At 38.3% G+C, this 24,332-nt stretch overlaps 1 protein-coding gene across 1 annotated transcript; it reads left to right on the top strand.

Moving 5' to 3' along the window:
* Window positions 1-531: 531 nt before the first annotated feature.
* Window positions 532-19,470, top strand: LOC124274899 (carbohydrate sulfotransferase 15-like). Its single transcript, XM_046710267.1, has 7 exons — window positions 532-606; window positions 2,465-2,672; window positions 10,638-10,760; window positions 11,951-12,107; window positions 12,838-12,991; window positions 14,040-14,187; window positions 19,204-19,470. Exons 1-7 carry the CDS (start codon window positions 532-534, stop codon window positions 19,386-19,388), a joined length of 1,050 nt encoding a protein of 349 aa, XP_046566223.1. The 3' UTR covers window positions 19,389-19,470.
* Window positions 19,471-24,332: the final 4,862 nt, after the last annotated feature.

Below are 24,332 nucleotides of genomic sequence, written 5' to 3' on the forward strand. Positions count from 1 at the left end.
TTACATGGAAACCTTCCAAAATCGAGATAGTCACTAAGATAATTGAAGAGACTGTATTTTAAACTGGTTTTAATAAGTATGTCACATATACTGTGTAAGACAGCTGTTCTGTTTTGAAAGGTGGCTAAATGTACACAGAAAATATCCTTAAATGAAGAGTTACACTTGCTGTTGCACAGCTTGCCGAGAAATAGTAGTCTACATTTATCTATATAACCATCCATGTTCCACAATCCAAGGTTACCTAGCACTGAAGCAGAGGAAAAGCGCTTACCGAAACCCTGAATGCATCTGGCAAAATATCTCTGTGTACTTTCTACCAAGTCATAATCTTTACCTCGAAGAATGGGTAAAAGTTCACAACCGTAAAAGCTCGTTGGAAGTATCATTCTTTTCCATATTTTAACAGAAGAAGTAGGGTGGAGATCTTTACCATTTAAACCAAGACTTTTTAGAGAATTTACAGATTGTCGTGCTTTCTGGCAGTATGAATATACTCTAGATTTTAGGGATAGATCAGACGAAAGTAAAATGCCTCCATACTTAACACAATCACTTATTGGTATTTCTGAATCACCAAATACGGACTCATTGGGAAACAATTGGGTTAGTTTTCTTACCATACAAGGTCTGAAAAGTTAGTATAAAAATAGATGCATTTATCTGATGGATCGGAATGTAGTTTAGTAACCTGTTGTAACGGCTGTTTTATGCGTTGGAGATAATGACACAGCTCATCAGCCACACAGTGTTTAAAATTTAAAGTGCACCTGGACACAAAACCTTGATGATGAATGGTGTCAAGTTCTTGAATATACGCGTTATACCATATATAAAACAACCATAGTCAAGTTGAGATCTATTTAATGTTCTGTTGATATAGAGCAGTGTTTGGCCCCCACCCCAGTTAGCATTTGAAACTACCTTTCGTATATCAAGAGGTTTTAAGAATTTAAATTAAAGGTCACATGCAACGTAAAACACAACTTTGCAGATTCTGATACCTTTCGGTATGGACTTACCGGAACAAATCGTCAAAAATGCAAATTCAACTTATAAAGTTGAAAAATAACGCGATGAAAAAGGCGCGAAATCGGAGTTCAAACGTTTCACTAATTTTCCCCAGACTTTTCTGGGGAAAACGGGTTTCAACAGCTGGGCTGCGCTCATAGCACATGCGCAGTGAAATAGGTTGCGCAACTGGGAAGAGGGTTGTCCGGTGAATACTCGGTGAAGGCTTTGGTGTGAGCTATTTTTCTAATGTTTTGTTGATATTTCACAGGCGCGAGTTTTTTATATGTTATGACAGTAGATTACCGATTTAACTGTTTATATAATTTCATTTGTCTATTTCACCACACGTTCTTCTTACCGAGTCACTTTCTCAGTTCGATACTTAAGAGCAATGCCATTATTTAGCGTTGACAGAATTTCTAACTGTGTCTGCCTGCCTGTCTGTGACACAGACATGTCGTTGTCACAGACAAAACTCAATGTCTGTTTTATTGACACCTATGTGTCTGCCTGCCTGTCTGCTAATGACAATATTCAATACACAATAATTGTGTTTTAATTTTGTTTGATTTTTTGGTTGCATGTGACCTTTAAACATTATATGTGTGAGGAATACAACACATTTTATTGTCACAGACCGTTCTAAAAACTTTGGCCTCTTTGACCACTTTGATTGGAGGTTTCATAGGAATAACATTGGATCGTGTTGTAGTTTGTGTTTATTAGAAAAGTGAATGTATACATGTTCGAATAATTTAAATCCGTTTTCTAGTGACCACTTGTGTATTTTGCTAACACAACGTCGTAATTGTCTTTCAATAGTGGTCACCTTAATTCTTGTTTTTAGAAAATAACTTGCTCTCTTATGAAACTTTATCAAATGTATTCAATACAACTTATGGGTGAAACCCGTGAAGACCCGGGTTAGAATTGATTTTCAGTAACCCATGCTTGTCGTAAAAGACGTTTAACGGGATCGGGTGGTCAGGCTCGCTGACTTGGACGACACAATCATGTCATCGTATCCCAATTGGGTAGATCGATGCTCATGCTGTTGATCACTGGCTTGTCTGGTCCAGATCCGATCATTACAGACCGCCGCCATATAGCTGGAATATTGCCGAGTGCGGCGTAAAACTAAACTCACTCACTCACTCACTTATGAGTTTTGAGTGCGGTCCGTTTCATCTGTACACTGCTACTATGAAATATAGGCTCAAAATAACGAGAATACCAGAAAACAGATCTGTTAGAAAGATTTTATATCGTGCTTTATAGAAATGATGAAAAGGCACGAGTCATTCGTCGTCACTTATTTAGAACTAGTTTTAGTCACGATATGGCTGAAATATTGCCGATGTGACTATAAATTTCAACTCACTCACTCACTCGTCGTCACTTGCATGGTTTAGAAACAAGATGTCTGTTGACAATATATGTTTCCTTTCAGAACAGGACATCACTGCTGTCAGACTACAAGAACCCGTGCTGGAAGGCCCGGAACGATACGATCCAATGCCTCCCGTATTTCCATCTCATTGGATCCGACAAATGCGGATCTACTGATCTGTTCAACAGAATTACTCATCACCCGGATGTAGAGACGTGTACATGTACTCTTGGGAAGGAGTCCAGCTACTGGAGCTGGCGTCGCTATGGTAACGCGTCGTTTTTTCTCTTGTCAAAAAACAAAATTGCAATATACTATATTAGGGCTCCCATCCACCAAGGTATTCCTCATGAAAAGATACAATTTATGAAATTGGTTAAACAGATAGTGTCGCCACAGGGTAATTATCAACCATATACGTGGTGTCGTTGATGCGATGAACTGATTCTATTGGACGATGAACGTCTGTCTTTATACGAAACTGATTCTATTGGACAATGAACGTCTGTCTCTATATGTAACTGATTCTATTGGACGATGAACGTCTGTCTTTATACGAAACTGATTCTATTGGACGATGAACGTCTATCTTTATACGAAACTGATTCTATTGGACGATGAACGTCTGTCTTCATACCAAACTGATTCTATTGGACGATGAACGTCTGTCTTTATATGAAACTGATTCTATTGGACGATGAACGTCTGACCTCATACGAAACTGATTCTATTGGACGATGAACGTCTGTCTCTGTATGTAACTGATTCTTTTGGACGATGATCGTCTGTCTTTATATGAAACTGATTCTATTGGACGATGAACGTCTGTCTTTATATGAAACTGATTCTATTGGACGATGAACGTCTGTCTTTATACGGAACTGATTCTATTGGACGATGAACGTATGTCTTAATATGAAACCAAGGGGCAAAAGAAAATTTGAGTTCGTTTTTTCATGTAATTTAAGATCACGAGACATATTGTTAAATCCTATAATATCTAAGTATCTATCATTGATTGCGCTTTGAGATACTATTCTATGGCTGGGTAAATCAGCGTAAAAATTAAATGGTTCAAGTAAGTGAGTGAGTGCGTTCAAATTTAACGTCACGTCGGCAATATTGCAGCCATATCGTGACAAGAATGTGAATAATAAATAAAGTCGTAATAAATAAAGTCAAATTATTAATCCCTGTCAACGAAAGACAGTAAAACAACAAGAGGATCAGGGATATTAGATATAAAACTAGTATGAAAAGCTAAAAACTTTTAACTATAGAAGACAATACAATATCAAAACAGGCTATATATTGCAAACAACTGAAGGTAGATCACCATACTAGGGACCATGGGGACTTACAGTACCTTTGCTACCTGCATGGACCCTAGCTGGATTTACACCATCCCTTCAGCCGTTAGCAATTGGCCTGGATGCCACAGGGACATATATGTCCTTCCCCTTCAACCCTCAATTTGAAGTCGAATAAAAATCAAAATATCCCACGCACACAAATACACTTCACAGTTTCGAATTCTGCGGGAAATTTCCTGTTTCTTGATACCATCCAGTATTATTTTAGACAAAGCTCAAGTGCTGAAAATGACCTTTTAAAATAGGCTTCATCGAAAATTGCGACATTTTTGACACAGTATGAAATCGCGATTCACAGCGTTATTTGCTATATGTTTTGAAATGTGAAAATCGGATAATTCCTGGGAGTATTGAATTTAAAAAATAACCTATTCATGATCACTGATATCAGTTTTACATGAAATCGCTAATTATAATTCTGAAACGTTGACGATGAATCTAGAATCGGTTGGGATGTTTTCGAAAATGCACTTACACGAACACCGTAGAGCGCTTTCCGCCATATTGGATAGTGTTTACAAAATCACGTTTCGCGAAGGCCGGTATTGAGACGCCTATTACATCACGTATATCTCATATTCAGCTTCGAAAAATGCATCCCTGAATTCCCCATACATTTTAGAATCAATTTGAAACTGGTCTGTGTCACCAATATTAACTGTCTAGATAAAATGAGACGAAACATATTGGGTGTGAAAACGAACGCTGTGCTTGAAAGACTGCGTTTGTGTGAAATGTAAACAAAGACAAATTCCGATTTTACACTGCGTAGCATTTTCAGAAATTTTCCAACATTCATCCGTCTATTCATTGCTTGCAATGGCTCTATACCTTTAGAATATACATGGAAAGAGTATCGTAGCAAGAAATAGGAAATTATAAATAGATACAATGCAATCATTTGATAATTCATAAGAAATTGTCAAAGTTTCCGTGCAGCGTGACGCCATGACTGACGCAAAATCACGCAGAACGACAACTGTAATTATCAGCATTTCTGGCTTCTGTAAACGTACTTATTTTCGCGTGGTGCAATTTTCGCGGAATTGACAGTTTAGACTACATCGCGCGGTCAATTATTCGCGCAATCAGTAATTGCCGGAACTGCCAGCTGTCTCTCTGGCCGCCACTAATAGCAGTGAAAACAAACAGAGTGGCTTAACCTGTCAGGTGGCGTTTATTACTTACTCACAGGAAATCCGTATCTGTGCGATATACTAGTACACAGTAGCCTGTTTACTCCCGGAAGAGAAGAAAAACACACCAGTATTATGTTCCGAATTCTGACGATCTGACTAATTAACTTATCCTGTATATGAAGCTCTTTGTGATTTCAAACAAGCCGGGTTGTTGTGAATGAGATGATTGAGTGTTAGTGACTATTCGCTTCATGATGATACGTTTGTATCTAAATGAATAAATAAATACTGCTGTATTATTTCTTTCCGAGTCGTTTCATGGTACAATATATAACAAGTTTTATGGATAACAACTTCTTTATTTTCGTGAGTGCGACGTTTCGATACAGATTCTTGAACCGTTGTCAAGCAAGAGTGATACATGAAGTGTAGGAGCTGCATATATATACTGTATATAACAATGAAACAACATAATAGACAAAGGAAACAACATAATTGCCATGATTGGCTAAGCAGTAAGCTGATGAAGCCAGTAAGTACATAAAGGATAGTGAGTGGAAGCCAGAGATGTAGTTACAATGAGATGTTTATACAATGGATGCGATGTTTATACAATAGACTGGGCTTGGTGGAGGAGTGGATCATAAGCAGATGGAATGAAGTATCCTTGGTCACGGTTGATGGTAGGCTTGTGGCGTTTGATGTGAGAATCTGTATCGAAACGTCGCACTCACGAAAATAAAGAAGTTGTTATCCATAAAACTTGTTATATATTGTACGTCTCAACTTCTAAAATGCCACTCAAACAAGTCGTTTCATGGTAATCTGTTTTGCATCAAACCATCTGTCATGTGACCAATTTCCATGGCGGCCACAACACACATTGCTGTTTTCGCTAATTCGGCGATGGGGATTTGGCTCATTATATAATTATGTTTTGGGAAATCCATTACAGCGACAGTTAAGTTTGATTCTTTATGCTACTATCAGTCGTCATTTTAAGATTCCCGTAGATTTCTGTCTTCAAACGTGATGTGTTATGGTAACAACTCAGGGCGAGCGTGGCTAGACTGAATGAATGACAGGTTTATTCGCGGTGTATAAATTTTCGCGCTAAAATGTTTTGCGCGAAAAGCGCGAAAATAAAACCTGCGCGAAATATACTACGTTTACAGATACAATAGATACAATGCAATGATTTGATAATTCATAAGAAATTGTCAAAGTTTCCGTGCAGCGTCACGCCATGACCGACGCCAAATCACGCAGAACGACAACGGTAATTATCTGCATTTCTGTCCTTTTCTCTTACGTATAGTGAAAACGATAAAAACATATAACAATACACAGATAGTCAGAATCATTCTGATTACTTACATCTCATATTTATGTACAAACGATCCCTGAATCAGTGGAAGGGTCCTCGCAAAATCCTGTGTACCCTTGTCAGCAAAGCCGCCATTTTGTAAGAAATCGGTCAGCGGTAGTGATGTCATACGTCAACATTGTTCTACATATTAGGCAATTTCTTTGAGGTGAACAAGAGTAAACACAATCGCCATATCCTTCCGATTACACTGTCAGTATTATGATGTATATTTTGCGGATAGTTCGGATGCTTTTTAATGAAACTGACTTCAGTATCTACATTTAACCTTGTTCCATATCATATCATACGTGCATATGGGGTTTACGGTGTTTTATTCTTTGAAAGTTTTTTGATTGTTTGAATCATATTTACATAAGAAATTGACATATTTATTGCAATACACCATATTCTAAACCTTTACACAAGTGTTAGAAGATCAAACGTGGCCATAACTGCATCTACTTTAGTTCCTATGATGTACAATATTCAATTTATTTGGACTAATATTGCAATTTCATATGAACAGGTTAATGAACGGTGATATAATTCAACCTTATATGCAAAACTGATAATATTAATGACAATGATTTATATATGAAATGAAATGTATATGCACACATATTTAAAGGAATTGTCTTGTTCATTGCATAATTTTGTGTCGTTTTATAGACAAAAGAATGATGCATATAGATCGGCAAGGTGCGCGTTTGTTGGAAACGTTTTATGATTCTCTATCATTGTTTTCGATAATATATTCAATTCATATTCGATTAAATAATATTGTGATGACATGATATCAAACTCTAACTACTTATAGGAAAATTGTTGAAAAATATATATACCATCTCATGTGTTAATTCGGACAAATCTTTGTATCCATATTCTAATATATAGTTCCATATATAAAAAGCTATCCTTATGCATCTTTCATTGCATACGTATGAAGAGAAATATCTTCAAAATCATAAACAAACAAAATTCTTATCCCAAACAAAATATTCGGGTGTTGGGAAATATTATTTTTATTTACGTTAAATTGATGCCAAACAGGTGCGCATGTTTTTCACAATAAGATACGCTGTCAAACTGTCTAATTGTTGATATATTCAGGACACTATTTAAATGGAAAAATCAGTCATTTTATGTTTTGTCTAAAGAGTGTTAAATTCTGACATAGAAGTCTAGACCTTTGATACAATTAATAGAAATTAAGTGAGATATATACTAATCAGCATACCAATGTCGTCTTTTTCTGACGTCGCAAAATGTATAAAACAAGCGATGACGTCAACTAAAATGTTGTATTATTTTCAGCAATTTCGTTACATTTGAAGATATGGCTAGTACTCTGGTAATAACGATGCAAAATTAGTCAAATTACATCTACACAAACATGAGAATATGGGAATCTGAGAACTAACTTATATATCGGATAGGGCCATTCAAATCGCTATTACGTGCTTTCACATGTAATACGTTGTCATCTTTTCTTATAAATTGTGAAACTACCAAAGCGCATCCGTTCACATTGGGGAACTTTGAATTGGATTAGTGTGGTTCACCATGAATATAAAATAACGAAAATATAGCGTCCGTATCCACAACAAATTCTCTCCAAGTGATCTGGGTTACATTGACCTAGTGTTACGCATAACGGAGTTATGCCCCCTTATCATTATACGTGTATGACCTCTCTGTCTTCGTTTGACGTCGTAGAAGAACATACATTTTTGACATTTATTGCGAGTCATTTTTAATGTTGAGCGTATAACGTTATGCATAAGCACATAAACCCAATTCATATACACTTATGTCGTTCAGATATCAGGCTGTATTTTCTTCGTTCACACTTTCCGTAAAGATGCCCCATTAAAAGATTCTTAGCACAGTGCTTTTATCGGTGCGCGATAAAAAGCGGAGAAATTTACTGCTTTTTAACGCATAACAACAATTTGGACAACATTTAGCAAGGTCTATTTCTCAAACCGCCAAGGTAGTTGCACTTATATTTATACCAACGGATAGGAAATTTAATATTCTACATTTCTGTGTAACTTTATAGCCTTACGTAGATCCAGGACCACGCGAGAGCAATTCTCGCACAACGTTCACTTTTCAAAGCGTATGAAAATGTGCGCCTGAAAAAAAACTCGGCAGCCAGGGGGTTAAGTAAGGATTCTAAGATGCTTCGGTGAAAGATCAAAGGCGCCGACAGTACTTTATCAGACGATAATGTGCGCTTTTTGCATTACGTCACAATGTATTGGCGTCACCGTGCCATTCTAGTCTGCCCCCTCGTAATCGAACACTTTTGCATTACGTCACAATGTAACCGACGTCACGATGCATGTCAGTTGTCATCGCCACGGCCTCCTACAGTAAACTACTCCGTTGCATCCCGTTTCTTGGTTTGCAGTTGCTTCACGCAGCTGACATCACTAGTTTATGTTTTCCGACGTTTAAAAGACTGTCTCAATTCGACTCACAAGTTTTCAGCGGCACGGTAACGTTCGCAATATTTACATTCCCTCAATGCAATCGTGGAATGTCACTTGACAACTCAGCTTCATCTGGATGTACTGATCTAAACTGAAGTTGGTAGTAGAAATGCGACGTTCATATTGCCCCATATGGTTTACGTTAATCACAGATGTAATTAGAGTCTTAGATAACATTTATATTTGAAAAAGATGAGATCATGTATAATTACTCTCTGTTAAGTATTAAGTAAGCGCCTGTACAGTTGACCATTTTACATAGTATTGATAAAATGCGATATTTGCAACTGACTGTAAATGAAACAGATGATGAAATAAACAGAGAGGAATGGGTTTCTGACTAAATGACTGAAAACCATGTATACATGTTCCATTTACTCGTAGGACGATTAATACGACTAAATGACTTTCAAGAAATCATGGTTACATGTTCAATTTACTCGTAAGACGATTAATGCGGCTGTGTCAACCATATTTTGCCCCTGTCACTTGCTGTATATTTTTAGTCGAAATTACAATTACTACGGTTATAACAAACTACAATCAGAGGTCCATTTGAGATCGTTATAACCTGAGTTTACTGAATTGCCAACTTTTGCAGTTAGAAGTCATAGGTATGAGAATATATACTGGAACATAGGGTTTCTCCTACTCTTCGCGATCATTTTATGATTTAAAGTAATGTTTGGTATGTTGACTAAAGTGGTCCATAGTAGTCAGCATAATGAGGACAAATGTGAAGATAAACTGCCATGAGTGAGTAAGTGAGTTTTGTTTTACGCCGAAATCAGCAATATTCCAGCTATATGGCGCCGGTCTGTAAATAATCGAGTCTGGACCTGACAACTGGGAACCCAATCAATCAAGTCAGCGAGCCTGACCACCCGATCCCGTTAGTCGCCTCTTACGACAAGCATGGGTTACTGAATATCAATTCTAACCCGGACCTTCACCGGTCACCCTGCCATGAAATGCATGTTAAGTGAAATCAGTTATTAGCTCTTTGTGATAATTCTTGTAAGGTTTCCATGAAATGTTTCTTTCCTCAAACTAATTTAACCTGTATCCATAACCATGTGTACGATTTGATCGCTAGTTTGGTGTTTTATTGCAGACAGCAGTTTGAGTCGCATAAATTTGGAGACGCATTAGGCTTATAATCTGCTAATGTAGGATGCGATCAGACATACCTTCTCTTATAGAACCTTACGTAAGTGTTTACGTTCAATACGAAACTTCTGAGGCGACTAATGGGATCGGGTGGTCAGGCTCGCTGACTTGGTTGACCCATATGTCATCGTTACCCAATTGCGTAGATCGATGCTCATGATGTTGATCACTGGATTGTCTGTTCAAACAGCTGAATTATTGCTGAGTGCGGCGTTAAACAACAAGCAAACAAACAATACGAAACTATTTACATGTATGAGCAAAGTACAGACAGATTTCCTGGAACAGTGATGGAATAGTGCTTCAAATCATCCTTGTTTGAACATTGAGTGAGAGGCTGAGTTTGGAGAGAGTGGCTGAGTTGGTTTAACGCCGCTTTGAATAGTATTTCAGTTATTGCATGGCGTGCTGATGTGTGAGGAGGCCCGAAGTGATGAATCTCTCACACATATACCACGTGGTGGAACCCAAGAGACTGGATTCGAACTGAAGAGCATAGGTTTCTGGCGTGTACGACTGGGCCATCCATGCTCCCAGTTGTGACAGTGGGATTTGGCCAAGTTATAATTTGTTTAAAAATACAGTTCAGATTTGACCTTTGAACAGTTATAATACAGCTGCATGGTATTGGATAAATCACGATAATGTCTGCATAATATGTATTGTTTCCAATATGTTTTCCAGGTTTCTTTCATAAAAGAATGAATGATCGTCATCAAACGTTTTCTGACTACATCGACGTGTTCAGAGAGGCATCTGTTAAAATAAAAGCTCACACAGTCAATGGCTATCACTCTGAAATTGTAGGTGAGTTATCAAATAGAACATATTGACTATTGGCTTATGACTAGTTGCTGGATGCTTAAAACTAAAAGGGGCGGTGGGGTAGCCTAATGGTTAAAGCGTTACCTAACATGATGCTTACCATGATACCTACATTATACTGCACGATATCTACACGATACCGACATGATACCTAACATGATACATGGGCAGTGGGGTGGCCTAGTGGTCGTCACGCCGAAGACCCGGGTTCGAATTCCCACATTGGTACACATTCTGGTGTCCCCCGCCGTGATGTTGCTGGAATATTGCTAAAAGCGGCGTAAAACCAGTCAGTCAGTCAGTAAAAGGTGAAAATCCCTTTATATTTTTGTTTTTATAAGTGTGTTGATAATCGTAAGAGAAGCACGGCTAGTCTTCTGTCCTTTGGTAAAGATGAACAGCACGAAAATATAGCTGACAGACCAAGGATAATAATCGGAGTGATTTGGGGTTTGGCAGAACAAAGGGAAGCAATCTACACCGAAGTTCACATTCGTAACTACTCGCCTCTTTCCGTGACTTACAAGAAGACTCGTACCCCTATCGTACGCCATTATTGCCAAGAATCGTGGCAAACCAATCAAATCGCGCGTAGTAAAACGCATTTCGAAGCATGAAAATGGCGGCACCGTTGAAGTTTGAAACTTCGCTAAACTATGCAAAGCACAATTTAAACAGAAACTTTGAGCTAAAGGATCAGAAACTTTAAACACTGAAATATATTTAGGGAATGACTGTATTGCTGTTTTGCCCACGGGATATTGGATATTCTAGGGGCCATGTTTGGAAATTCAGAGTTATCTTTCCTTGACAGTAGTACTAGACTATTTTCATCTCCATGCCCGTTTGCGCTTAGACAGGGCCCAGTCGTAAACATGGCCACGAGAGGGGTACGAGACGCCATCCGGCTTGTCGGAATGACACGAGTAGTTACGAATGTGAAGTTCAGAGGACATATATTATAAGATAGGGTAATTGATATAAAATTTAAAAGAAAATGGTTTACTGAAGCCAAGATGTCAATGAAGCGTAAAGGAATAACTATTTCAAAATTCCACGCCTCCTTGTTTGAACTGTTATATATGAGCCACCTGTCCCACTTTGGCAAGACCTCTAGTTCTTAGAGAGTTTCAATTATTGGCTTACATTTATAATTACATTTTGTTCACTAGGGGACGGAACACCGATGGACTTCTGGGATTTCCGCGGATGGACGAGAATCCCTCAGAACAGAGGGCTTAAAGAACCTTTAGTTCTTACTCCACATTTAATGCGCCATGTGTATAAACATATGAAGTTCCTTCTAATCTTCAGGAATCCGATAGACAGGTATATTGTCAATGTTGGTGACAGCATTACGGATGTTTATGAAGGGAAATTTAACTTTAATCTGACGATACCTTTTGTTGTAAATTGAGGTAAATCTTGTGTAAAATTGTGTTGCAATAGCTTGAAAAGTACCACTGTCTTACTCCTCCTTTGAAGAATTTTGTGACAAACTAAGACAGATACACGGTGTTCTATATTCTACCATGACCTCAGTAAATACTGGATTGTGGTTGGTTAATCAAAGTCATTCAGAGGTATAAAATCACGTTTTATACCTCTAATTTTCAAACATGGTATGTATTTAAAAAAAATCTTAATAACGCTCTAAATGTTTTATTTAAGCTATTATACTGTCATATACCTCTGATTTTCCAACACAGTACGGTTATCTCCTAATTCAACAGATTGATATTGAGTCATGGACAAGTGCAATGCATTGATAGTTCGAATAATCCTAACAAATCAAATATAATAAGAACTTCATTAATCTAGACAAAAATCTGCATAAACTATGGATGCTGAGTGCCTTTAAATATGTCAATACATTCCCAGCCTCATATGTCGGGATTAACGGTCTGGACAATCCGGATTTAACTGTAAATTGGCATTGTTACTTTCTGATTATACTCGGTCTATTTGACTTTAAAACTAACTGGATATTCAGAGTCTGATGTTTCCGGATAAAAAATGGGTCCGTACAATCCTGGTTCGACTGTATTTTGTTTTTCAGGTTATATTCGGACTACTTTTTCATGAATTATGGACATTCACCTGAATCATTCCACGACCATGTTATCCTTTCCATCAGAATGATGGAGAACTGCATCCGGGACAATTCTTTGAGAACATGCATGTTCAGTTGGAAGATGTACCATCAACTGCCGGTATTTAATTTCTTGAACTTTCTTTTATAACACCTGTGTGTGAGTTGCATTTAACAGCGCTGTGAACAATATTCCATTAACATCAGGGTGCGTCTGTTTAACGTGGGAGGAAACCCCGAAGTAATGTGTGTCTCAGAAGTTTACCACCGCGTGTAACCCACGAGTATAAATGTTCACATGCCTAGAAACATAATCCGTGCCACCATTGAGTCCACAACCCACCCATTCTCAAATTATACCCGTAAGAGCCTCTCTATCCGTATGTGTTGCCAAGTCATCTGAGATTCCACTAATAGCTGTGCAAAGGTAGATATATTCAATGCGAATGTTAAATTCCTGTGTTCGAACCCTAGATTCGCCTATATAAATATTTCCATGTTCTCCAGTCCCAGTAACTTAATACACAGAAAAACGTAAATCATCAGGTCCTTAAATCTTAGGTATAATTTATAATAGCACGATTATTAGAACCGAATATCATGATTACATCCACATCCTCTCGTTACCAGTAAGTATTGTAACTTGGCACTAGCATTTTAGTTCTCTCGTCATGTAATAGAAGGGGTATGAGTGGGCCAGACACCGGAAGCACCGCAGTTCGCGATCAGGCACGCCAGAAGCTCAGCATATTGTGGTCTGGCATCCTCAATGGTTTCTAGGTTTGTCAACTCGGTGTCTATGCTCGTAAGTATCACCATAGTGGTAAATGTCTGAGAACCGCATCAATTCTGCACTCCCAAATTGAGCTTTCACGAATGTGTATAACTTGAAAAGCGGCGTTAAACGAAGGTTACCTACACACTCACTTTCAAGCGGGAAGCGGGGTTTAGGCACAGCCGCCTCTGACACGGCAATCCTGTACACAACTATAAAAGTCGGCTCCATCCAGAGTCACCTTGATGTTTTATCTTGTCCGCCAGCACGATGTACGTTCTCGTTGGTTGAACCCAGTTGCAAACACCCGCGATCTCTGTCACTTTTTATCTGATAATTTGAAATACTACCGAAAGCGGCCCGATTCATTTATTATTTGTCTTCCATCTTTCAGACCCGACTCCATATTGGCTGTTACTCGGTGTTTCTCAAGGAATGGCTTGCTGTCTTTCCGCGAGAGGACTTCCTCATCTTGAAGACAGAGGACTACAAGATAGATGCACTGGGGACTCTCCGAGACGTCTTCAACTTTTTATTACTACGTATGTTGCATAATGCTTAACACCATTTCAAAAACTTTATATTTTAGGAGGTATTCCAAGAAAAGGTAATGTTAGAAGCCGATAGGTGTTTTCATGTCGATTGAATGTTCAAGTACCTACATGATACCTACATTATACATATCATGATACCTACATAATACCTAACATGGTACCTAACATGATACCTAGCATGATACCTACATGATACCTACATAATACCTAACATGATACCTACATGGTACCTAACATGATGCCTACCATGATACCTACATTATACTGCACGATATCTACATGATACCGACATGATACCTACAATGATGCCTACCATGATGCCTAACATGATACCTATATTATACTGCACGATCTCTACATGATACCGACATGATACCTATTATGATGCCTAACATGACATCTACATGATATCTACATGATACCTACATGATACCTACATGATATCTACATAATACCTAATATGATGCCTAACATGATGCTTACCATGATACCTAACATGATACCTACGTAATACCTAACATGATACCTACATGATACCTAACATGATGCCTACCATGATACCTACACTATACTGCACGACATCTACATGATACCGACATGATACCTAACATGACACCTAACATGATGCCTACCATGATACCTACGTTATACTGCACGATATCTACACGATACCGACATGATGCCTGACATGATACCTAACATGATGCTTACCATGATACCTACATGATACCTAACATGATGCCTAACATGATACCTAACATAATGCCAAACATGAGACCTAACATGATACCTAACATGATGCTTACCATGATACCTACATCATACCTAACATGATACCTAACATGATACCTACCATGATGCCTACCATGATGCCTAACATGATACCTACATTATACTGCACGATATCTACATGATACCGACATGATACCTAGCATGATACCTAACATGATGCTTACCATGATACCTAACATGATTCCTAACATGATGCTTACCATGATACATGATAACATGATACCTAACATGATACCTACAATGATGCTACAATGATGCTTACCATGACACCTACCATGACACCTACCATGATACCTAACATGATGCTTACCATGATACCTAACATGATACCTAACATGATGCCTAACATGATACCTAGCATGATACCTACATGATATCTACATAATACCTAACATGATACCTACATGGTACCTAACATGATGCCTACCATGATACCTACATAATACCTAACATGGTACCTAACATGATACCTAGCATGATACCTACATGATACCTACATAATACCTAACATGATACCTACATGGTACCTAACATGATGCCTACCATGATACCTACATTATACTGCACGATATCTACATGATCCCGATATGATACCTAACATGATACCTAACATGATGCCTACCATGATACCTACCATGATGCCTAACATGATACCTAACATGATACCTAACATGATACCTAACATGATCCTAACATGATACCTAACATGATACCTAACATGATGCCTAACATGATACCTAACATGATACCTAACATGATACCTAACATGATACCTAACATGATCCCTAACATGATACCTAACATGATACCTAACATGATGCCTAACATGATACCTAACATGATACGCTTACAATGATACCTAACATGATGCTTACCATGATACCTAACATGATACCGACTATTATGCCTACCATGATACCTACATGATGCCTAACATGATACCTAACATGATGCTTACAATGATACCTAACATGATGCTTACCATGATACCTAACATGATACCTACATGATGCCTACCATGATACCTACATGATGCTGATACCTACCATGACGCTACATACCATGATACCTACATGATGCCTAACATGATACCTAACATGATGCTTACAATGATACCTAACATGATGCTTACCATGATACCTAACATGATACCGACTATTATGCCTACCATGATACCTACATGATGCCTAACATGATACCTACCATGATGTTTACAATGATACCAACCATGATGCTTACCATGATACCTAACATGATACCGACTATTATGCTTAACATGATACCTACCATGATGCCTAACATGATACCTAATGTGATACCTACCATGATACCTACATGATACCTACATGATACTCTACGATATCTACATGATACCGACATGATATCTACATGATGCCTACATGATATCTACATGATACCTACATGATATCTACATAATACCTAACATGATACCTAACATGATACCTAACATGATGCCTAACATGATACCTAACATGATGCTTACTATGATACCTATATGCTACCTACATTATACTGCACGATATCTACATGATACCTACATGATGCCTACATGATATCTACATGATACCTACATGATATCTACATAATACCTAACATAATACCTAACATGATACCTAGATACCTACCTGATACCTACATGATATCTACATGATACCTACATGATATCTACATACTACCTAACATGATACCTAACATGATACCTACATGATACCAACATTATACTGTACGATATCTACATGATACTTAACATGATATCTACATGATACCTAACATGATACCTACATGATATCTACATGATACCTACATGATATCTACATAATACCTAACATGGTACTTAACATGATACCTAGTATGATACCTACATGATATCTACATAATACCTAACATGATACCTACATGGTACCTAACAGGATGCCTACCATGATACCTACATAATACCTAACATGATACCTAACATGATGCTTACCATGATACCTACCATGATGCTTACCATGATACTAACCATGATGCTTACCATGATACCTAACATGATGCCTAACATGATACCTACCATGATGCTTACCAATATACCTAACATGATACCGACCATGATGCCTAACATGATACCTACCATGATGCCTAACATGATACCTAATGTGATACCTAACATGATGCCTACATGATACCTACATTATACTGCACGATATCTACATGATACCTTACATGATATCTACATGATGCCTACATGATATCTACATGATACCTACATGATATCTACATAATACCTAACATGATACCTAACATGATACCTACCATGATGCCTACCATGATGCCTAACATGATACCTACATTATACTGTACGATATCTACATGATACCGACATGATACCTAACATGATACCTAACATGATACCTAACATGATGCTTACCATGATAACTAACATGATACCTAACATGATACCTAACATGATGCCTAACATGATACCTAACATGATGCTTACTATGATACCTACATGCTACCTACATTATACTGCACGATATCTACATGATACCTACATGATGCCTACATGATATCTACATGATACCTACATGATATCTACATAATACCTAACATGATACCTAACATGAAACCTACATGATACTTACATGATATCTACATGATATCTACATGATACCTACATGATACCTACATGATATCTACATTATACCTAACATGATACCTAACATGATACCTACATGACACCAACATTATACTGTACGATATCTACATGATACTTAACATGATATCTACATGATACCTAACATGATACCTACATGATATCTACATGATACCTACATGATATCTACATAATACTTAACATGGTACTTAACATGATACCTAGCATGATACCTACATGATATCTACATAATACCTTACATGATACCTACATGGTACCTAACAGGATGCCTACCATGATACCTACATAATACCTAACATGATACCTAACATGATGCTTACCATGACACCTACATTTTACTGCACGATATCTACATGATACCGACATGATACCTAACATGATACATGGGCGGTGGGGTTGGCTAGTGGTCGTCACGCCGAAGACACGGGTTCGATTTCCCACATGAGTTCAATGTGTGAAGCCCATTTCTGGTGTCCCCCGCCGAGATATTGCTGGAATATTGCTAGAAGCGGCGTAAAACTCAACTCACTCACTCACCTAACATGATACCTAACATGATATCTACATGATATGTAACATGGTGCGAACATAATACTGCATGGTACCTACATGATACCTAACATGATACCTACATAATACCTACATGGTACCTACATGATACCAAACATGATACCTAACATGATACCTACATGATACCTAACATGATACCTAAATGACACCTACATAATACCTACATGATACCAAACATGATACCTAACATGATACCTACATGATACCTAACATGATGCCTACATGATACCTAACATGATACCTAACACGATACCTAACATACCTAACGATACCTAAATGACACCTACATAATACCTACATATACCAAACATGATACCTACATGATACCTAAAATGCCTACATGATACCAAACATGATACCTACATGATACCTAATATGATACCTACATGATACCTAACATGATGCCTACATGATACCTACATGATACCTAACATGATACCTAACATGATACCTAACATGATACCTAAATGACACCTACATAATACCTACTTCTACCAAACATGATACCTAACATGATACCTACAAGATACCTAACATAATGCCTACATGATACTTACATATATATTTGCATGATACCAAACATGATACCTACATAATATCTAACATGGTACCTACATGATACCTAAGGCTCGCAGATGGTTCAATTGTCTAAGGCGCCAAAATTCTCTGTGCAGAGTTGATGTCCTTGGCACACACCAGAAACGTGTGATCGGGGGTTCGAATCCCGGTTCATTATGTCTGTAGGTTTGTCAGCACCATCACCCGGGTCATGAGTTACACCAACGTGAATCACTACAGGCTTGTCTCCGACAATACGCTGACACGCTTGGAACTGAGCTACTGTTCACAGCTTCGTTAAACCCAAGCCACTCACCAGCTACATGATACATGTACAAATATAACTATTGACCAACTCAAATTAAAACTCGGATATGTATAAATAATCACAATGAATGTATTTTCAGCTCCACTGAATGAAACGGCTATGGACAATCTCACAGAACTGAAAAGACGACACGAAACCAAGTCTAAGAAACGTGCTCCGGCAATGAAGAATATTACAAGAACAATACTCCATGAATTTTACGCTGAATATAATAAAGAACTCGCTTTTATACTACAAGATGACAGATTCCTATGGGAGACATGACGGTGACAAGTGGCATAACCTTCTCTTATGTGTATTATTTAAAAATCGTGTAAATAAATTTCATTAAAATGTTGATAATTTATTTGGAGCATTTTGTGCAGTGTTGATGTCACTGATACTTGTGTTGTACTCCGACGGCATGAGTGCTGCTTGGTATCAACCATTTGTTTTAGTGTGCTAAATACTTACATGATACTAATTTGTTTTCTCGTGAAGTCCTTAATACTTAATACACCTTTTTGGTATCTGTGGACACAGAAAAACCGTTAATCATCAGGCACTTAAATCTTAGGTACAGTTTATCATTACATCCACATCCTCTTGTTACCAGTTATCAGTAGCTATTGTAACTTGGTACTGGCATTTTAGTTCCCTCGTCATGTGATTGAGTGGCCATGAATGGCAGACACCGGAACCACCGCAATTCGCCATCAGGCACGCCAGAAACTTAACATTGTGGTCTGACATCCTCAATGGTTTCTAGGTTTGTCAACTTGTTAGTCTCACCACACTGGTAACGTCTGAGGCCTGCATCATTTTGTCCCTCCCACATTGAGGTATCCCCACAGACACAAATTTGTATAACTTGAAAACGGCATTAAACAAATATATTAATGTTAGAAGAGGTTTGTTTAAAATTCAAATTAATCTTAAAATTAAACTTTTTTACAATGGTCAATACGTTTCACAGTTTGCCAGTTGGTAAAGTGTTAGCCTCTACTATGACTATGACTGATCGTACTCGAAAATGAAACGTCCTGGGGTGTGCGTATTTTAACTGTGTCCTTTGCACTCTTGTAATGGCAAATTCATGATATAATACCTAACGAGTTCAGATTTGGACTGATCAATGGTAACACAAGTTTTAAAAAAATGTATCTATGTCAACAGGTAAATGCTGAAGTGAATACTAGAATAAATTTTCCCTTGTTGGCCCGTCTCGTGTTTTTCTACCGCAATGTAAGGGTGAATGAAAATATTAGTGACTCGCTATTACAAATTATACGAGCATAAATGCAAATTGTAAATCTTATTAAAAATATAATTGGAAATACAACAACAATATTTAAAAAATTGCCCTCTCTGGTACTCTCACATTTATATAGAAGGAGTGAGTGGGTATGGATTTACCCCGCTTTTAGCAATGTTCCAGCAATATAACGGCGGGGGACACCACAAATGGTGAGAGAGAGAGAGAGACGCAACCCGGGTGAGTCGCGTTGGTCACTCAGATAGACAGATATTTTATTTAAGTCTAACCTCAGGTAAAAGTACAGATATATACACACATATACATAAAATGAGCCCCCCTTTAAGGGTTATGAGAGACTATTACATAGAAGTGACATATATGATATAAGTAACAATATGAAATTAGCCGTATAAAAGATGTTTTCTTCTTTGAAGTATATAAAAGCAGGATTTGACTGTAAATTAAACATGTTCTTTAAATAGTTAAATCATTTTTTCATTATCACATAAATCTAGGAAGTTGGGATAGCTGAAACACATATGGCCATATAAACTTTCACGTAGATCATCGTACAGCGGACATTCCAACAGTACATGACGTTCATCCTCAATCTTATCACTGCATTGAAAACACACCCTTTCATTTACATTCATGTTTGAATATCTGCCTGTTTCCAACTTTAGAGGTGCAGTACCGGATCTAAACTTGGAAAGGGCAGATCGACAAGAGCGCGGCATTTGCATACTTACATAGCTTTCGCAACCATACACACTTTTAAACATTCTATACGTCCGCAACTTATTGCTACCCACTCTGCCTTCTTGTTTATACAATGCTTCATACCACTCAGATATATACTTTTCCATACAAGTAATCTGTACCCGCTCACATACATTCTTCACACTCACACCCTCTTCCATATTCAGGCCCCATTCTTTAAGTTTGGCTTTCACACGGTTGTTTTTACTCGTCCACCCGCGCACTCAGCCGACCATATAAATACATATTTATTTAATCTACATGGCATTTTGTTAAAGTGGCCGTATTGCCTAATAATACATACCCACTGTCTGACAAAAGGAGGAATCCAGCCCATGTCTCCATTAACCGTAACATTTGGAGCGTATTTACCCACCCCTAAAAAAACCCTCAAAGCACGATGGTGGACGGCATTTACACATGAAATATCTCGATGACCCCAAATAGAAGCCCCATTACTCAGAACCAACCAGACCATCGTATCGTCAGTTTTGTATAAGTAGAGTACTGCATACCTCCGACTGCCTTATATTTGCAAATAAGAAGTCCTAATGCTCTACTAGATTTTAAGAAGGCGTATGATTGTATTAATAGAGGTGTGCTATGGGACAAAGTGAGAAATATTGGTGTAAATGGTAAAATGTGTTTAGCTCTTCAATCTTTGTATACGAATGTAAAATGTAGTGTTCGTAGTAATGGTATTTTAACCCCGTGGTTTGGTGTAAATCGGGGCCTGAAGCAAGGTCGTTTACTTTCTCCAATTCTGTTTAACTGTTTCATTAATGATCTACTTGATAAACTTGGAGAAGTGGGGATTGGTATTCATGTCAAGGACACCGTGATTGCAGCTTTAGCGTATGCTGATGATTTAGTTTTACTTGCAGATTCTACAGATGATCTGAACAGTCTATTAGAGGTTTTAAATTTCTGGTGTATAGATAATGGCATTTGTATAAATAATGAAAAATCTAAAATTGTACATTTTAGGAACGTAAGTGTCAACAGAACGTGTGCTGTTTTTAATGTTGGGAGTTCCTTTTTAGATGGCATGTTCTCCCCTTCAACACATGTACGTCACCAGGCATGCTCTCCCCTTCAACACATGTACGTCACCAGGCATGCTCTCCCCTTCAACACATGTACGTCACCAGGCATGCTCTCCCCTTCAACACATGTACGTCCCCAGGCATGCTCTCCCCTTCAATACAAGTACGTCTCCAGGCATGCTCTCCCCTTCAACACATGTACGTCTCCAGGCATGCTCTCCCCTTCAACAAATGTACGTTACCAGGCATGCTCTCCCCTTCAACACACTCACTCTCCACAGTGACGTCACCATGCAGCAGTTCACAGTAATCAGTCTTCCATTTCTCTAACACATCACTCCAGTTATCAGACACACTTCCATCCATTAAGACCACTCTCACTCATGTGAAACCCGTTGCACACACGCATTTCGGAGGGAACAAACTTTTGACCAAAGGAGGACCCATGATAATCTAAAATTGGAGGTTGTAACAGAGAGATCAATTTAAAATTATCTAATGAAGTCTTTTTAGATGTGATCTTGCAGGAAAATAAGAGTGATTTGATCAGTCAGACGCATCTTATATATATATGACCTTTTGTTTCAACATGTTTTTCCCATTGTGTTCTTGTCATTGAAACCTTTGTGTAAATTCACAAATTCGGCATGACTTCCAGTGAGTTTATGCATGAGGTTCCCCGGTGTATTGTTTTTTTTATAGGATTGTAATTACTTTATGATGGCTTCGGTCATTTTGTGACATCGAGCTCCTTGCCAAAGGAGATTCCAATTTGAAAGAGCAGGTTCTCCTTGTCGAGTCCTTTTCTAATCATATTGGCATGACATTTGGACTCGACAAATGTAATACTCTTCATTTGAAACGTGGCAAGGTAACAAATGATGGATCGGTCAAGTTACAATGGGGAGGAGTTATTAAGCATCTTGTGAAAGATCAGGCCTACACCTATCTTGGAATGCAAGTTCGAGACAAGCTCCAGAATGCCCAGATTCAAGACAAACTTCGGGCCAAGTACAAATCTCGTTTAAAGAAAATCTGGAGCTCAGAGCTAAATGCTCAAAACAAGGTGAAAGCCACCAATACATTTGCTGTGCCAGTCCTTTCCTATTCCTTTGGAGTAGTTGATTGGGCAGACAAGACATCCAGAGTCTTGACCGTCTGACCAGAAGGATCATGTCTGATAACAGAGCCCACCACCCTCGGTCCTCTCTTAACCGTTTATACATGCCAATCAATTCTGGAGGTCGGGGTTCGATTAATGTGGAGGCACTTCATGATAGAATTTTATTGTGTACTTTTGCACATATTTATTTATCGGATGATCCTCTAGTGATGCATGTGAAGACTCATGATGAAAGCAAGGAATTCCACAGCTATTTTAAGCGTGCCAAGGTTGTTGGACAGAATCTGAAATTTGAGGTTGATTTTGTTGATGGCGATGTACTGCTGGACGGTACAGTGATGGGAGTAAATCCGGTGAAGTCCTTCACCAAGTCTGCCCAGAGTCGGTCTTTTGTGGAGAAGCTTTCTGAGAAGCCATTGCATCGTGTGTACATGCAGTGTTTGGAACAAAATAGCAATCCCACCGACTCCTTCGCCTGGATGAAGTCGGCTGGTCTTAAATGTGAAACTGAGGGCTTCCTTTTTGCTGCTCAGGACCAGTCACTTCCCACTCGCAATCGCCTAAATGTGATTCTTAAAGAAAATATCAATATGAAATGTCGACTTTGCAATGAATTCACGGAGACTGTCCAACACCTTGTCAGTGGATGCCCTTCCTTGGCACAAACAGCATATCTTAAACGACATGATGGCCTGGCTCGTTGCTTTTACTACCGTCTCCGACATGCCTGTGGCTTTGACTCCAAGGTCCATCCATGGTTCGACCCTGAACATGTCCAGGGCGTCATGGAAAATGATGCTTTCAAACTTCTCTGGAATAGGCCCATATACAGCCTCAGAAGAATTCCTGCCAACAAACCTGATCTTGTCCTTTTTGATAAAGCCAATGAATATATTTATATCATTGAATTTTCTGTCCCTTTTGACACCAATGTGATTGGCAAGATTCAGGAAAAGCAAGATAAATATACGGACCTCGCCTTTGAAATGTCTTGCCTGCATCCCAAGTACACTGTCGCCAGGCTCCCCATTGTTCTCGGTGCC

Source organism: Haliotis rubra, unplaced genomic scaffold (assembly GCF_003918875.1).
Source record: "Haliotis rubra isolate DU_JTF1 unplaced genomic scaffold, ASM391887v1 Scf1954, whole genome shotgun sequence".
Lineage (NCBI taxonomy): Eukaryota > Metazoa > Mollusca > Gastropoda > Lepetellida > Haliotidae > Haliotis > Haliotis rubra.